The 17,823-nt window shown below is 41.3% G+C and overlaps 1 protein-coding gene across 1 annotated transcript; it reads left to right on the top strand.

The window, feature by feature from the left end:
- The first annotated feature begins 236 nt into the window (after positions 1-236).
- On the top strand, positions 237-8,309 carry srd5a1 (steroid-5-alpha-reductase, alpha polypeptide 1 (3-oxo-5 alpha-steroid delta 4-dehydrogenase alpha 1)). Its single transcript, XM_061741948.1, has 5 exons — positions 237-592; positions 863-1,029; positions 3,556-3,657; positions 5,677-5,827; positions 5,925-8,309. Exons 1-5 carry the CDS (start codon positions 285-287, stop codon positions 5,989-5,991), a joined length of 795 nt encoding a protein of 264 aa, XP_061597932.1. The 5' UTR covers positions 237-284; the 3' UTR covers positions 5,992-8,309.
- Positions 8,310-17,823: the final 9,514 nt, after the last annotated feature.

Raw genomic sequence — 17,823 nt, 5'->3', positions numbered from 1 at the left:
CTCTCATGAACCTTCGTTGTCAAACCGAGCCTTCTGATTGGTCGGTTTGATTTCGCTCGAAAGCTGATTGGCCCAGTTCTCTCCAGCAATCTGCATCCCAGCCAATGGTCGCACTCTTTTATCCACTGCTCTGGTCCCAGCCTATGGTCGCACTGGAGCAGCGTGATCAGCTGACATATATACGATCAGCTGAGCCTGGGTGTGTAGTTTAAATACCCACGAGGCACAAATGACATCTACGCAAATACAGTACACTTTTTGATTTGGTAGCCAGATCTGTCAGGATGGAAGCCCCTCTTTTCTGGTTCTCTTCAGAAGAGGAAGAGTTGCACGGTTTGGACCGCATGGCTTATCTGATGTTTATCATGGCAGCCTGCACCTTTGTGAGCTTGCTCTTTGAAAACGTCCCGTACGGCAGATATGCGACCAACAAGTATGGATTTCCTGTTAATGTAAAGTTGGCCTGGTTCGTTCAGGAGTTGCCCGCCTTCTGTATGCCTATGTATTTGATATTTTGGTCAGCCTCCTCCAAAACGTCGTTATTACCTAATCAGCTCCTTATTGCCATGTTTTTTTGCCACTATTTCCAAAGGTAGGTGATTTATTTGAAATCTTGACGTGTTCAAAGTTTGCTTTTGGTAAGCAACTATGAATTACAGGTTATAATATTGTAGCAAGTGTTTCACAATGTACACTGTTTATGTAAGGAGTATTTCATAGCTTTCCCCTAAGTTAGATGAGTTCTTCTGAATAAATATTTGAATCAAGAAAAGGCTAGAATGTTAAAATAAACCTTTCACTTTAAATAAGCACTATAAATACCTATACATGTGCAATAAAAAATATGTCTGTTTTTCTGCAGAACCTTCATTTATCCATTTTTAATCAGAGGTGGGAAGGCGACACCAGTCGTCTCATTCGTTCTGGCCTTTGTTTTCTGCATTTATAATGGCTACATGCAGGTCAGGTATCTGAGCCATTATGCCGAGTATCCTGCACACTGGGTTACACATCCATGCTTCATTGCTGGTAGGTATCTGCTGCCTTTCGCTCTGAAGCGATTTTAAATGGCATGAGTTGTAAAGAAAATAATGCAATTGATGTATTATAAAGTTGTGTCTCTGCCCTGACATATCTCTACATGCATTCATCATCCACACCTTCATACATACCTAGAATGTCAGGGAGGCCTGCAAATGCATCTGTTTTTGGATCTTCGTCTTTTTATAAGATTGCATTGTCTTTCTAAACTCACACGTTGTAAATAGCTTGATAGCCTGGAATTGTAGACCTTTCAGAGCTCTAAACTATGTCTAACACACATTAATTATAGAGAGGACTTTGATCAGCCCAGTGTATCTTTAGTTAAACTAGTTAGTCAAGCTCAGTCTCTCTCAGTTTGTACAGCGATTTTAATAAAGACAGAAATGTTCAAATGCTAAGTTTTGAGTCATAACATCTGGGCAATAGGCTTCTTTTTTTTAATAACTGTATTTGGACATTAGTCAACAAAGTGAAATTATTCTCATGACATAAATTGTAGGATCTGGATAGACCTATGTACTTACACAAAGATACCTTTTTTTTTGTGTTGTATAAAAAAAATTGTTTGTTCACACATGTGCAAATTAAATCCACTGATGGTCCCAGTTGCTAGCCGACCAAAAGGGTTTCCAAGTAGGCAAATATTAGCAAGTATTTCAAGTTGCAGACTTTTATGTGCGCTGCATATTTCTCTTTTTATGCTCTGGCTTTAGATGTGTTGATGAGGTAGAGGAGACAGTCTGCAGCAAAGGGGGGAAAGGTGGGGGCCCTCATGGAGATGGGAGGAGGGTGGGGGTCCTCACATACTGGAGATGGGGTAGTTTAAAGGGGACATATTATGGCATTTAATGTATATTTTAAACAGGCCTTGAATGTCTTAAAAACAATCTAAAGCTTGTTTTTTCTACATAAATCAGAAATTCAGTCTCTGGGCCATGTTTTTATTTTTTCCGCTTCTAAAGCCTTTTTCTGTGCTTCATTTTCAGGGCGGGGGGGCTATGATAATGAGGCTCTGCGCTGATTGGCTGCTTGAATGACGTGTAGCAGGGGAGGAGACAAAGCGTCGCTCCGGGCAGAAGAGCAGCGGCTGCGTAGCAAAGCGTGTCCACGGTTCTGCGTTAAATCGACGCGTACCCTACGCTGTAGGCTCTGCGTTGGTGTAATGCAGAACCATAAATCAGCCTTTAGTTACCTCGTCTTCAAACAGGAAGATTGAATTTAATTCTAAACAGGTACACCACAGTTATTTACTCCGATTCCTCATAATTTCACTTATGTTACAAGACAAATGAATCATGTTAAAGGAGCATGAGGCTCCTTTTAAGAAATGAGACTCTATAGCGCCACCCTTCACCACGGCGGCCGTCGAGGGTACTGGAACATACCGCTGACTCGTGTGCAGTTACCGGTTCCGTGCTGTGGGAACTGATCCTTTTATGAGGGTAAATGTCGATGCAAAATCTCATTTCTACTCGAGCCGACGGAGAGAGCTGGTTGTGGGCGTGGTTTCAGCAGCGGAGGCCGAACCTCTGCGCCTTGGGTGACGTCACCCTAGGCGCAGATTTTAATCGGCTCAAAAAAAATCACGTGACACTGGGGGATTCTGTAAGGCGGGGGTCACAGAGCTTGCAGAAATTCATGGTATTTTGTCTCCCCTGTGCTGGCAGGGTGAGGGGAGACCACTTTATATATGTTAAAACAAGAAAAAACGTGTTTTTCATAATATGTCCCCTTTAAGGTCATCCGGGAGCTGAAGTTGTACACTACAGTTTGACAGGGGCTCACAAGTCTGGGGACAAACATCAGGCTATTGGCCACTCTGAAAGTACATTTTACTGTCAAAACAAAAATAAATCAAGTTTCTACCACTTTTTAAATGGACATGTGGAGCTGAAGTTGCTGAAAATGTCTTTACATATCAAAGCTTTCTTCTTCATGTCCCGCAGCCATTAAACTTGTGCTGCACCGCTCAAGAAAGATCTTCTCTATCGTCCGTCAGGTCATCTGTAATTGGTGGCATTTCAGGCATTCGCTTTTTTGCTCTGTGCTCAGTTCGGTGCACGGTGGACACTTTATAGAAGTGACTGGCTTCCAGAGAGGAGCTCAGCATCCTCCGCAGCCTATCTGAAAGCCTTTTAAGTCTTGTAAAGGTGTCACTTCACACCCATCTGGTTCAACAGATGATCCTGGAAGCTAAAAACACTCTTGTTTTAGGAGTGGTGAGAATTACATAGGTCTTTTAGATCTCTCTCTCACTCTCTCACTCTCTCTCACACACGCACACAGCACCTACGTATCATCATCTCAGTTCAGACTGTTCAATCCAAGTCCGATATGCCCCAGACCCAGCTATGTTCTTCAGGGCAAACAAAAAAAGAATAAAAAAAGTAATAGTAGAATTCTACCTAAGCATATGTGTATTATATTTACATACCTGCTTCCAATAATATAGTTTTCATGTCAGGCTTTGGTCTGTAAAATGTGCTGAAGCAGCTCTGGGTTGGTCTCCAGGGTCTGCTCTGTGGCTGGTCGGCTGGCTCGTGAATCTGCACTCTGACCACATCCTGAGGAACCTGAGAAAACCGGGCGAGACGGGCTACAAGATTCCCAGAGGTATGGCTTTTACCAGGCCTGTAAATTTGCTATATTACGTTTGTACCTTCGCTACGTTTCATTTAGCCTCTTTGCCGTCCTACAGTAAAACTGACCTGCTTCAGATCTTTAACACTGAGACGGGCAAAGTGTTAACACAAATTGCTATTTTCAATGCAGGTCGTTCATAGTTAACAGTAAATACTCTACAATACCGTAGTACCACACCTTCATTTTTGTGTGATAGTTTTTAGTTGTTTTTGTCCCCTAGCACTGAGGTGAAATCAAGGCAGTGAATGCTGCGGTCTCTTTACAGGAGCTGCAAATGATCCTGTGTGGTTACATGATTATAGAGCACCACACCACATGCTGGATCACAAAATGTCACTACTTATCTTTTCAACCTTGCTTTACACTCTGCACACCCTTTAATTACTGTTAAAAACGCTCTCGCTGTACTGACATGGAGAAAGGTTCAACTTGGAGCATGTTCTGTTTCTGCTTTGCCGTCAGAGACGCTGTGGTGTTGGTTTTAAGCATTTTGGGTTACATTTAGTAACATAACGATACCGAGTAACATGTCATGCGCTGTCCTTCCTCATTTGGAGATGTAATTTTAAAGTCTTTTCAACACCAGATGATATTTTTCTTTTCTTTTTTGTTCGTGTATCCTTTATTTTTCTCAAGCATTTATTTTGTATATCAGTACATTTGCAAGCAACTCTTGCGCATTATTTATATTTAACAAAGGACCCAGATGCAAAATGAATTCCGACTTGTCAGGCTAAACAACCACTTAACTGCATTTTCCATCATTCATCCATTAATTATCAGACCCCTCAGGCAACTTTTTTGTCTGCTTGTCTGTTAGTTTCCAAAAAGCGATTAGCAGCTACTCTAGTGACTTTCGGGGATTATTGAAGACTTAAGGAGACTCAAACATTGGCCTGCAGTCAGGATGATTGGAGTTGGTAACAGTGGCCATGGAAAGGGATTCCGGGGCTCGGTGAGGCTGGTGCAGGTTTGGTCTAGCCTCTCTCATTACATCTGAGATGCTTTTATTCTCAGATATTTTACGCTAGTCCAATCTGAAACATAAGTGAAAGTCCAAGTCCGCCCAGTATTCTGTTACGTTTTGTTTTTCCTCTTCGTTGATGTTTTTATCGGTTTTCTGTTTTCTTCCGGCTTTCCTGTCCCTCATGAGGCGCCGCTGAAGTTCACGACCGGCCACACCCACATACAAAACCACGCCCCTTTATTTGAACATAAGAAAATTAAATAAAAAGAGCCCTGAAATAAAAGTGGCAAAGTAAAATAAGTGTCATGAAATACGTAAATGAGGCATTACAAAATAAAATTCTCCCCATTAAAAAAATATGCCATTACAAAATAAATGTCATGAAATCAATGTTGTCATTTAAAAAAAATAAAGATTTTATTAAGCATTTATTTTATTGTCATATATTTAATAATTTAAGTATTCATTTATTTCATTTTGAAGATAAGATAAGATTGTCCTTTATTTCTCCCTCAATGGGGAAATTCACTTTGTGCAGCAGCAGTACACTCAACACATGCATGCAGGGAAAGGGTAAAAAAAAGTAAAATATACTTGAATTAAATGGTGTTCCATATCCGTCCGGCAGCTGCTTCTAATGCCTCAGGGACACATCATTGATTAGTCTGTTTAATACCCTTCTTTCTGTGAAAATCCATTAACTTCACACCTGACTGACCTTGGTGGAAACCTGGCTTGAGAGACAGAGGATTTCCATGCAAAAATCAAAGTGTTCAAACAACCAGGTAGACTTTTTCCATTGGCAGGTCAGCCATTCTCCGTGTTTGTATTCTGCTATACTAACTCGCTGCTTCCTGAAGCTCTATTAAGGCCAATTTTTCCAAAACGTCAAGAATAATAGGGCACTCTCATCGTTTGTATAAAGACAGTTAACATTTTTGCAAATTGTGCTCTTTGTTTGTGGATCTATTAATTCATTTTCACTGATATTGACCCTTGTTTCTTTGGGATCCACCTCACAGGGGGAATGTTTGAACTGGTGTCCGGGGCCAACTTCTTGGGAGAGATAATTGAGTGGGCTGGCTTCGCTCTGGCTGGCCACTCGGTTCACAGCTCAGCTTTCGCCGTCTTTACGGCAGTGGTCCTCACCAGCAGGGCTGTGGCCCACCACAAGTAGGAATAACAACATACACATCTGCTGGGAGGCTTTCATGTGGGGCACTCTCATTCTTCAAAGAAAATATCTCCCCTTTTTTTTCTTGCTCTGCAGATGGTACCTTGCTAAGTTTGAAGACTATCCAAGAAACAGGAAGGCGCTGATTCCATTTCTGTTCTAGAAAGCACCAGAAACTGACGGCAAGGGATTACATTTGTTCCAGGCACCTGTTGAAACCTTTTATTTCTTCATTTCTAACAACTGAGAACTGAGAACTGTGAGCAACGGTTACGAGTTACCATTGTGGTTGCAATCACTTTGGTGATAACATACATAAAGCACCAAAGAATGTCAACAATGGTGAAGTAAATGAACTGCACGCGCTGCAGCAGGGCAGCATTCAGCTGAACATATCACTTGAACAGTATTACATTGGATTTATGAGACTGCTCAAACATGCCTCAGCTTCCAGGTGGTCTTCTGATCTGGATACTCTTCCAGATGGAGCATAACATTAGTAATTCAAAGCAGGGTTTTACATTTTCATATGAAGCTTTGAAACTGTTGCAAATATTTTGACATTCGTTGGAATTAGATTGGCAAAGGGACTTCTAATGAAATTCAGCCTGCCTTACTGCTGTTTTTTGATGTGTGTGATAAGAGTTTTTTTTTTTTTTAATATCAATGACCCCATCATCTCAAAATTCTTGGATGTGAAGCGTCTCTGCAACAAAAGGTAAAGCCTGAGACTTTATTTGACGTCTGTCCCCAGCAAAAGAGCTTCAGGGAAATAATTTTGGAGATCAAGCATAGCCTTCAATAAGTCATTCATGCCTGAAATAAGGAGATGAGAGAACTGCTTTCACACATCACCCATGTGTGGGTTTCTGAGAAATAGCAAACAAGAGGAAATGGGAAGGAAAAATGTAGATGGTGTGTCAAGGTTTGCAGCATCACTGCCGAAAGATAGGGTTGTGCAGTAATTGAACAGGCTAAAAGAACACTCAGTGGGGTTACATGCACATCTAAATCAAGCTATTGGCAACAATCTAGCTAAGGATTAAACTGGAGTCTTCTTCTTCTCCTACTGTGTTGATATTTTGGCTTTCGCTGTGTCGTCACTTCAGGAAGGGGGAGTCCCGGAGCAGTCGCTTCCTCGGCTAAGCGTGGGTGTATACAGTACATGCCGAAATAACTGTAATTAAGACGCATTATCTGGCAGTAAAAGCTCGATCTTAAGAGCTTCAGCTGGGTTTGACTACAGCACGGTTAGGGTGTATACATGGCTGTTCAATATCGATAATTCAATATCGGTCGGATTAAGGCAACAATTGACCTTTTGTCAAGCCCCCGTTGCTAGGTTGGACAAAACTGTCATCTCTCCTGTCCACTTCCATTGTAAAAACGGGGTTTTACATGACTTTATTTCTAATTATTGGACCAAAGAAAATCAACAGCAACTAGATATAATAAAAAGGAGTTTTTCGGCGAAAAAAAAAGATCTTTTGATGAGTTTAGCTGATAGCACGGTGGAAGGGTTGAACTGCAGAGTCTGGCCGTCTACATAGCTTTATCTAAAGCAGATATTTTTGGAATTTAATGTTAGTTTTGGGATGAAATGTATTCCTGTGATTTTCTCTGGGTGGTGGGTGTCACTTTTACAAGTGCCCCAAGACACCACTTAACCATTTTAAGATAAATAAATAAAACACTTTGTAGCTATGGGTTGTAGCCTGCTGCCGAGCAGACTTTGTTCTGCCAGTACGGATCAGATTTCTGCCAGTTTGGGGATAAAAATACGCTGCACCCTCACTACACTGTGTGCAGTTTGCTCTCAAGTGTTACTTTTACAAATACAAAGTTTTAAAAAAATAATCCACTTATTTAGATGTCGATACAAGGCCAGTAAAAATTACCGGTACGCTTTTTCCATTGATGTGAACGAGAGAGACGGCTGTTTTGTCCAACCGGACATTCTGAACCAGATGTAGCAACGGAGAATGATGTTTCTGATTGGTCAGTCAGGGACCAATCAGAAGGCTGACAAAGGGTCAAATTCGACTTTCTAGTGCATGTAAAAGTACTAACATATTATTTTGTAAAATAAATTAAAAAATAAATATCTGCCTTTGTCTTGTTGTCTGTTATTGTTTTATAGTCACTATTGCCATGAGGCTGAGTCTGGTCAGGGTTGTAAGGATATTATTTTCAGAACATTTCCCTTCTCAGTCCTTATAAAGATTTTGGTCTGCCCGAAGTTCAATTTGTCTCGATGATTTTACTTTTAAAAGAAGTGCAATTGCCTTACCACGTTTGTAAGATCTTTATTGGATTAGATTTCTGTAGAAACAAAACCCCCAGCTAGACCAGTACACACTGTCCACGACCATGTGTGGGATTTACAGCTGAGTTTTCAGAGTCAGTTGCAGTTTGTTCTTAGGATTGTTGCGTCTCTTTCCCAGAGGACGCCATTCTCCAACAGCAGTAGCAGCCAAGGCCTTGTCATTATTAAATATGTTGTATATAAAAGAAATGTATTTGTCTTGGTTTTTGCTGTTTTGGTTTTTTTCACTCACAGTTTCATCAATAAATAATACACATGGTACGTCTGGGTACGATGAAAACGCATGGCTTTGTGTTGTCAGTGCAGACTGACATACTTCCTGTTCCCAATCCCTACTGCCTCCGTTTTTCTCTTCCAGGCCATTTCCTCTGCACATCCTCTTCATCTGTGCTCCTTGTATTTGCATCACTATACACAGTGTTTACTGAGGCTGCCCATTGACTACACTACCCCTCATCTTCAAGTGGATGCCAGTGGGTTTCCTTTTTATACACTAAGCTTCTGGGTGAAATGGCTTCATCCTCTTTCATGCTGGAAGGACTCAGGACGTCAGAGAAGCTGTTCTTTTATATTCCCGATTGCTAGTAGAGACGGAACAGTACTAGTTAGGTTTAAGCTTTAAAATAAATAACACAAAGCATCGATTTTAGGTTGTGTAATTCTAATTTATGTGGTATTTTTCTGTACAAATAGGTCAGGACAGATGATTGGCAAAATGTCATGCCAGAGCTCACTATATTTACACAAGTTTAGGAACATTTTCAACTTGTATCAGCACCATATTAAGAAGACATTACGTTATGTCCCTTTGGGCTTTTCCCTTCTTTTTCTTCCACATGTTGCAGCTGATCTCTACAACTATAAAATCACCAGACTTTCCTTTCTTATTGGGATACTTGTCTGTATCCCAATAAACTCTATTTGCATATTTCCTTTCTTATGCCTAGGCTTGCATGCTTAAAAAATAAAAGGAACCACTGTCTTGTCCCCACTTTGTGAGAATCAGCTGATGAATCCCTTTAAACTTGGACTTGTGGAGAACAGCCTGAAAGGAGACAAGCTTAGATGGAGCACTTCTAAGAGAAGGTGACAGTAGGTGCTTGGGTTCTTCTTCAGTAACAAAGCACATAAACCTACTCTGGAAGCGCCTCTAAAAATATTCAAGATTCTAAAATAATAAAACCAAAATGAATGGGGTTCTTAGATGTAAAAAAAAAAAAAGTGTCATCCTTACTTATGAATACCACAATCTAAAGAGGAATCAGTGGCGTCAATACAGTTGAAGCTAAGGTATGGCAAGGTTACGAGTCACAGAACTCAGTATCAATCAACACGTCCAGCAGAGTATCAATCAACACGTCCAGCAAATACTCATCACAGAAGTCTGCTATGTAGCTTATCTGTGTGGTCAAGAAAATGTGAACTTTTTCAAATGCAGTCTCGCTCACTGCAAAAACTCAAAAAAAAAAAGGAAGGAGGTCTTATTTCTAGTTAAAATGTCTAATTTTTAGTCAAAAAATCTCATTACACTTAAAACAAGAGGCATCACCAGAACAATAACTTGTTATTTGACCATGTTCACCTGTTTCAAGTAAATTTTCACTTGAAATAAGTAGAAAAATCTGCCAGTGGGACAAGATTTATCTTCTCATTACAAGCAAAACAATCTTGTTCCACTGGCAGATTTTTCCACTTATTTTAAGTGAAAATCTACTTGAAACAGGTGAAAATGGTTGTTTTTGAGTCTTGTCTTAAATGTAATGAGATTTTTTTTTGACTAAAAATTAGACATTTTAACTAGAAATAAGATAAATATTCTTGTTAAGATTTTCAGTTTTTGCAGTGTATAATAACTACTAGTGAAATCGATCATGTTGTTCTGATTTGCATTTGTAGTTATTCTATATGTATTAAGTAATAGAATAATCAATACAAATAGACACAGAGTAATTCCATAAATGTATTAAAAAAACATTTACATTTTCCCCTGAAGCCAAGGTGTGGCGGCTGCCATACCTTGCCATACCCAATTGACGCCCCTGAGAGGAATCCATTGCTCTCTAATTTGATGGCAGACCTGGCAGTACTATTGAGATAACCAGCTCAATGGTTGCTGTTTGTTTATGCTTAAAAGGCTTTAAATAACTTCTGATATTGTAAATAGAGTTGTTCACTAATGTGGGTTAAACAGTTGGAACATGCTGCAGCCTCAAACCTGAATTATGGTTCTGCGTTAAATCGACGCAGAGCTTACGCCGTAGGGTACGACGGAGGTTACGCGGCGACGCGATTCGTACGGTGCGTGTCGCTGCGTACTCTACGCCGTAGCCTCTGCGTTGGTGTAACGCGGAACCATAAATCAGCCTTCATTGTCATTCAAGCCACATGCAGCTTCCGAGCGGAGTTCTGCTGTGTGTCCTTGCTGCTGTGCCTGCGAGCGGAGCTGAGACTCGCTCAGGAGACTCAGGTTTCTCAGTCTGGGATGTCAACTCAGATGCCGGTGTGAGATACACAGACTGGCGTAAAGAAGAGTCTGGTTTCCTCGGGCTCGGCAGCTGAACATGTGCCCGACTACACATCCAGAGTTGGGGGGGGTTTCCTTGGTTCAGTCACATGCTGCACGTGAGCAAGGGAGGGCGTTATGCAAGGCACACACTCTCACTCTTTAACGTGCACATACATCCCAGAGGGTACTATTATTATGGGGTATCCAGCCTGTTGCTGCCCCCTTCTCTTTTGGGTTGAAACATTGCTGATCCTTGTGAAGCATGCAGATGCTGGTGCGGTAGGTGTCACAGAACATTTATGAGTGGATCACGTTCAAATGCAAAACGCCCCTGGTTTGCACATTACATCCCTCTAGTATTAAAGGTGTACTATACCGTCCAGAGCGCCTTTATAGGATGCAAACATTTGCAGAGGTGGAAAAAGTACTGAAAAATTGTAATTGAGTAAAAGTATCTTTACGTTGCTTAAATCCTACTCAAAGTAAAAGTAAAAGTACTCATCTAAAAATGTACTCGATTAAAAGTACAAAAGTACTTCATTTAAAATGTAATTTGAGTAAAAGTTACTTTCAGTTATTTAATGCAAAAAAAAGATGAGTCAAGAATCAAATCCAGCACAAGTTGTTTTAATTAACTTTTAATAAACCAAAATAAAATGCCCACAAGATTTTCACCATAAATTTTGTACTCAGTAACGTGAGGGGGCTCAAATGTAGCAAAGTAAAATACTTGGGTCAAAATGTACTCGAGTAAAAGTAAAAATTACATATTTCAAAAACTACTTAGAAAATTACAAATTACTCATAAAAAGTACTCAATTACAGTAACGTGAGTAAATGTAATTTGTTACTTTCCACCCCTGAACATTTGCTCATATCTGTCAAGTCTCCCGTTTTGGCCGGGAAACTACCGTATTTTATCCCTCTTACCCGCCGTCCTCCCGTATTAGTATTTTCCCGTAAATTTCCCGTTTTATAATATAATAATTTTTAAACTGCAAACTTAATTGTCACTAGTCTCGCGACAACTACCACCTGCTGTAGCCTGGGTGGCAGTTCTCGCGAGGTCAGTGGCGACAACGGGAACAAATCAGATGGATGGATCAGATGGATGTAAAGAGAGAGGACATTTCTGCCAAAAAAGTGAAGACTTCGTGTAAATATCTCTAAAAATGGGAAACTGAATTTACTTTCCTAAACAGGAGCAGGACAGGGAACAGTCACAAGTTCTGAAAGTTATTTCAGCTAGAGACACAGAAAACATGCGTCTGTGTCATCAGTCATTAATACCGGAGAGCCACATGAGTGAAAATGACAAATTAAAATAAAATGTAAATGTTTCACTTGAAGACAATCAATGCATATATAAACTGAAAATATTTAAAATAAATAAATGTACTTTAATTCACTTGTGTTTTCATTGGGGCTCTATTATAGGAATTACATACATAGGAATGTCCACAGCATTTCAGTGTCAACAAAGGTCGTCCTATCAGATTCTGACCTCTAATATTTTCTATGCTCACCCCTATTTTTGTTGGATCTTACTACTCTGTTTTATATTAATCTTTAGTTTAGTTTATCCTGTTTTATTATCTCATTGTTTTATCTCAATGTTATATTTAAATGTTTTAGTCGTTATTTATGGCCTATTTTATACATTCTATTGTTTTATTTTCTCAGTTTCTAATTTATTGCTTTTTAGACCTACTCTTAGGATTTTATTAAACTTCTATACTTTTTTAGTGTGCATTTTAACTTCATAGCGTATCTTATCCTGCTTTCTTTTAGCTTTTAGCTAGGGGGGGGGCATTAATAAGTTTTATGTCTGTGTATTGTATTAATGTAAAGCACTTTGTGCTGGATTCTATGCATGAAAGGTGCTATACAAATAAAGTTTGATTTGATTTTTCGTAAATCTTTCTTAATCAGAATCAGAATCATCTTTATTGGCCAAGTTTGAACATTGTCCGACAAGGAATTTGACTCCGGTTATTTTGCTCACTGTACCCAGATTTAAAAATAGCAAACAGTAAATAAACAAATGTGGCACTTATTAACATATATACAATTAAAAAACTGAAAGGTGCAGCAGTATGAGGTAGACAAACCCTGGTTCTCATCTAAGCTCAGAAGGCTGAGGCTGCAGAAGGAGGAAGTGTTCAGGAGTGGCGACAAGGACAGGCTCAAAAAGGCAAAGTACACGTTTAGCAAGGAGGTGAGAGCAGCTAAACGACTGTACTCTGAGAAACTACACCAACAGTTCTCCTGGCCCTTTTGCACTAGTCCCGCTTCACCTCGCTTCTACCCGCCACGGCCCCGTTTTGCGCTTTTTCACTAGGGGCTGAGGCGGGTAGAGCCGCTCCAAGCCAATACTATTTCTGTAACCATTCTGGCGAGGTTCTATCCGGGCTGAGCCGGGACTATTTCTGAGGTCACCACCCTCCGCGCCACTGATTGGTCGGGGGGCGGGGCCGTCATCAAACTACAGGCCCCTGATTGGTCGGGGGGCGGGGCCGTCAAACGTTTGAATCAGGAAGCGGGAGTCAGCGCGAGGCGACTCGCGGCGATTTTATTATACAGCACAAACGTCTGTTTGGTGATCCAACTCTGAGGTGCAGATGTTCATAAACCTGGTGTCTGTCGAGAAAATTAAAAAAGGGATGTAGACGGGCTGTTTTTTTCTCAGCCGCTCGTGGTTCCAGCTGATTTCTGATCAGCGCCGACATGAACAAAGGTGTTGCGCAATCGAGCACGTCACAGCAGCTTCACCCCAACCTGCCCACTTCTCACCTGGCTGTGGAAAAACAAACGAGGACAAGGACGGGTGGAGCCACGACGAGCCGCGCCGAGCCGGGTGGAGGCGGGACTAGTCCAAAAGCGCCATCAGATAACGATGCCAGCTCAGTTTGGAAGGGACTGAGACAGATCACAAATTACAAACGGCCGACGCCTAGCCAGCAACCTGAACGAGTTCTACTGTCGCTTTTGGCGCTTTTGCATTAGTACCGCCTTAGCCCGGCTCGGCTCCGCGCGGCTCGTCGCGGCTCTTCCCGTTTGTCCCCGTGTGTTTTCGCACTGCCAGGGGAGAAGCGGGCAGGTTGGGGTGAAGCTGCTGTGACGTACTGCGCAACCGCTTTGTTCGTGTCGGCGCTGATTTTTAATTCTCTCGTCAGCCCCCAGGTTTATGAACATCTGCACCTCAGAGTTGGATCACCAAACAGACGTTTTGCGCTTTATAATTAAATCGCCGCGAGCCGCGGGTCGCTCTCGCGCTGACTCCCGCTTCCTGATTCAAACGTATGACGGCCCCGCCCCCCGACCAATCAGAGGCGTGGAGGGTGGTGACGTCAGAAATAGTCCCGGCTCAGCCTGGATAGAACCTCGCCAGAATGGTTACAGAAATAGTATCGGCTTGGAACGGCTATGCCCGCCTCAGCCCCTAGTGCAAAAGCGCAAAACGGGGCCGTGGCGGGTAGAACCGAGTTAAGGCGGTACTAATGCAAAAGCGCCATATGACAAACAAATGGACAGTCCTGATACCATCCCCCGGGACTGCATTCACATTCCCCAGTTCCATCCCTCCAACTGCACCCCCCCCCCCTCCCCAGCAGGGAGGGGGGGGGGGGTCTATCCTGGAGAGGGACGTTAATAAAATATTCAAAAAACTGAACCCCCGCAAAGCAGCAGGACCGGACTCTGTCTCCCCATCCACCCTGAAGCACTGTGCCGATCAGCTGTCTCCGGTGTTCACGGACATCTTTAACACCTCCCTGGAGGCATGCAATGTGCCAGCCTGCTTCAAAACCTCCTCCATCATACACAGGCCAGAACGCAGCTCCCGGGGCTCCAGCCTGCAAACATTCACAAAAGAGAAAAAAGGGGGGCCGGCACAAGAAACTACAGGAACGATGGACAAAAATGATAGCTATGAGATATTTATAATAAATAAAACTGGTAATGGAGAAGAGAGGCAGGGAAAAGGAGAGGAGAAGAAGGGTGAGAGGCACCGCCCAGCGGATCATGTCGGTGCCCCCCTGCAGCATAAGCCTATAGCAGCATATCTACCGCGAAGCTATATTTGAGACTAACTATTATAGTTTTGTTCTATAGCTGCAACTATGACTACTGACTCTAACACACTAGAGTTTACACTACCTAGAGATTTACCAACACCAGCTAGAGGTTTACTAAACACTAAGTATAGGCTTTACTAAACAGAAAGGTTTTAAGTTTAGTTTTAAAGGTGGAGGTGGTGTCAGCCTCCTTAACCCAGATTGGAAGTTGGTTCCAAAGTAATGGTGCCTGATAGCAGAACGCCCGCCCTCCAAATCTACATTTAGATACTCTAGGAACTACGAGTAAACCTGCACCCTGGGAGCGGAGAGCTCTGCCAGGAACATAGGGCACTATCAAATCTTGTAAATACCATCACCGTCTGGTACGCTGCTGCCACTGTGAAGGACAGGAGCAGGCTGCAGCATATCATCCGCTCTGCAGAGAAGGTGATTGGCTGCAACCTCCCATCTCTCCAGGACCTGCACGCCTCCAGGACCCTGAAGCATGCAGGAAAGATTGTAGCAGACCCCTCCCATCTCGGACATAAACTGTTTCAGACTCTTCCCTCTGGCAGGAGGCTGCGGTCCATCAGGACCAAAACCTCACGCCACAAATACAGTTTTTTCCCGTCTGCAGCTGGCCTCATCAACAAGGCCCCGGTACCCCCTCCCTCCCGTCTACCAAGGACTGCCCCCCCATCCCACTCTACGTTACATTAACGTAAATATTCCAACCCCGTAACATTTGTACAGACTCACATCCGGCACTTTAAAAACCCCATATTGTACATTTCTGTTTATATTGTACATTTCTGTTTATACATTTTATCTGTCATCTGTCATCCTACGTCACTTTTTGTAAAGACTCATATCCGGCACTTTATAACCTCATATTGTACATTTCTGTTTATTTCTGTTTATACATTTTATTTTATTCTATCTCTTATTTTATCTCTATATATTTGTTTTTTTTTATATTTTTATTTTTATTGTATCGCAACAATCACCACAACAAATTCCTTGTGTGTGTTAACAAACTTGGCAATAAACCCCTTTCTGATTCTGATTCTGACATGGTAATGACGGCTCTAAATAAAATGAAATAAAATAACATATGTACAATTTTTTTTTAAACTGAAAGGTGCAGCAGTATGAGGTATACATGGTAATGACGGCTCTGAATAAAATAACTTATACAATTTTTAAAAGTGAAAGTGAAAGTGAATGAGGCAGACATGATTATTGTTGGAAGGTGCATTGTTACAGCCTGTGATAGTGTTATTATAATTACTGTTAAAATGTAATACTGGACCTCGGTTGGGCTGGTGGGACAGCGGCAGAAAATGTCCCTTATTTTTAAATCCCAAACTTGACAGGTTGGTTTATGATTACAGCCCCGATAAGGGCACTGGAATTGGGGTATCCCCTTTGAACCCACCCAACCGTGATCCCACCCAGTGGTGAAGAGAGGGGAATGCAGCTCCTCAGAGCACCTCGGACCCCAGGTTTATAATTCATTATTGGTTTTTAATTTGTTTCATCAAATATTTATAAAATAAACCCTGTTTTTTTAATGTCTGAGACATGGGTGCAGATCCCGGGGGGGATTTCTGAAAAACATGAATTGTCCCCCCCAATAAAAATACTCTAAATTATTCAAAATTGAACAAATGTATTTTCAGACTTAAAGCTTGAATATGTAGAATATTTATTAAAAGTATATTTCTAAAAAAAATAATACATCCACGGTGCGTTTTGAGGTGTACAGAATGAAAGCAATGGGTCCTTTTTTTTTGTTTAGAACTGTTTACCACCATAACTGTGTTAAAACATGATCAGTTAAACAACTTGTTTAGGGCTCCATATTTCATCCATATATCAATTGATCGTGCATAAAGTAGTCCCATAGGATAAAAGGAAGATGGTGAGAAGAATTTGAGATGAGTAGACACTACATGCCCAAAACCCTTAAAATTATGATTTATGAATATAACAGTTAGGTAAGCAGTAGGGCTGTTCGATTAATCGATTTTAAATCGTAATCGCGATTATGTAATTAGAACGATGTTAAAACGTAAAAAAATCGTAAAATCGATTTTTCACTTTTTTTTTTTTTACCTTGTCTGTACACATATTAATGATTGATACCATATTAATGATTGATGGAAATACCTCTCAATACCTGCGACAAGTGCCCCAACGGAGAGGCTCTTTAGTGTATGAGGGGGCGTTGTAACATGCCACCGGGCATCCCTCAAGCCAGATGCGGTAGACCGGCTCGTGTTCCTTGCAAAAAACTTGCAAATGTGAATAGCAAATGTAATGACTGACATTACACACCTCTACCTCCTTCATGGGTTGCATTATTATTTAGCATGCAAAGACCCAGTTTAGTTTAATTAGAAAATGTCTTGTTTTATTTAATTGGAAATATAACTTACTGTATGTTTGCAAGTGCTGATTTGCTGATTTTTTTTTCAGAGATAAAACTTTATATTTTATTATATTTTTTAAAACTTTTTTTCAACTTATTTTACAGAGTTTTGCACTTTATTCATTCATTTTTGGTTTAATAAGAGCAAAGTTTGCACTTAAAGCCCAATGGGGGAAATGTTCAATAAAAAAAACAGCATATTTGAAATCATTTCTTTGCCTTTTGTCAATTCACAAAATAATCGTAATCGTAATCGAAAATCGGATTTTGAGAGAAAAAAATCGATTTATAATTTATTTATGGGCAAAATCGAACAGCCCTAGTAAGCAGTGACACACACTGTTGGCTGTTTAGGACAAATAAACAAGAAAGGTAAGCACAATAAATAATTCCCTGTGCAGTATTTTTTGGCGAGCCTTTATCAATTTATGGCATGGTATGAGTTGCAAATTGGCAAAAAATTTAAAATTAAAATCACGTTGGTGTCCCCCCCAATCCTGACATCAGATCTGCACCCCTGGTCTGTACTGAGAGGAGGTGAGGGAGTGAGTGAGTGGGAGGATGGATGGGGGGGGCGCAGTCATCGTTTGAGAAACCCCTGCCAGTGCGCATGCGCCCGGATTTGAAGAGAATACGCCATATTGCATTCCCGCAGGAGTCTCCGGCTTCCT

The sequence above is a fragment of the Cololabis saira genome, chromosome 15 (assembly GCF_033807715.1).
Source record: "Cololabis saira isolate AMF1-May2022 chromosome 15, fColSai1.1, whole genome shotgun sequence".
Classification (NCBI taxonomy): Eukaryota; Metazoa; Chordata; class Actinopteri; order Beloniformes; family Belonidae; genus Cololabis; species Cololabis saira.
This window is presented reverse-complemented; position numbering and strand designations above follow the sequence as displayed.

Coding starts and splice junctions, on each gene's coding strand:
- srd5a1 (XM_061741948.1), top strand. CDS start 285: ATGGAAGCCCCTCTTTTCTGGTTCTCTTCAGAAGAGGAAGAGTTGCAC. Junction 593..862: donor TTTTGCCACTATTTCCAAAG/GTAGGTGATTTA, acceptor GTTTTTCTGCAG/AACCTTCATTTATCCATTTT. Junction 3,658..5,676: donor GGGCTACAAGATTCCCAGAG/GTATGGCTTTTA, acceptor TCCACCTCACAG/GGGGAATGTTTGAACTGGTG.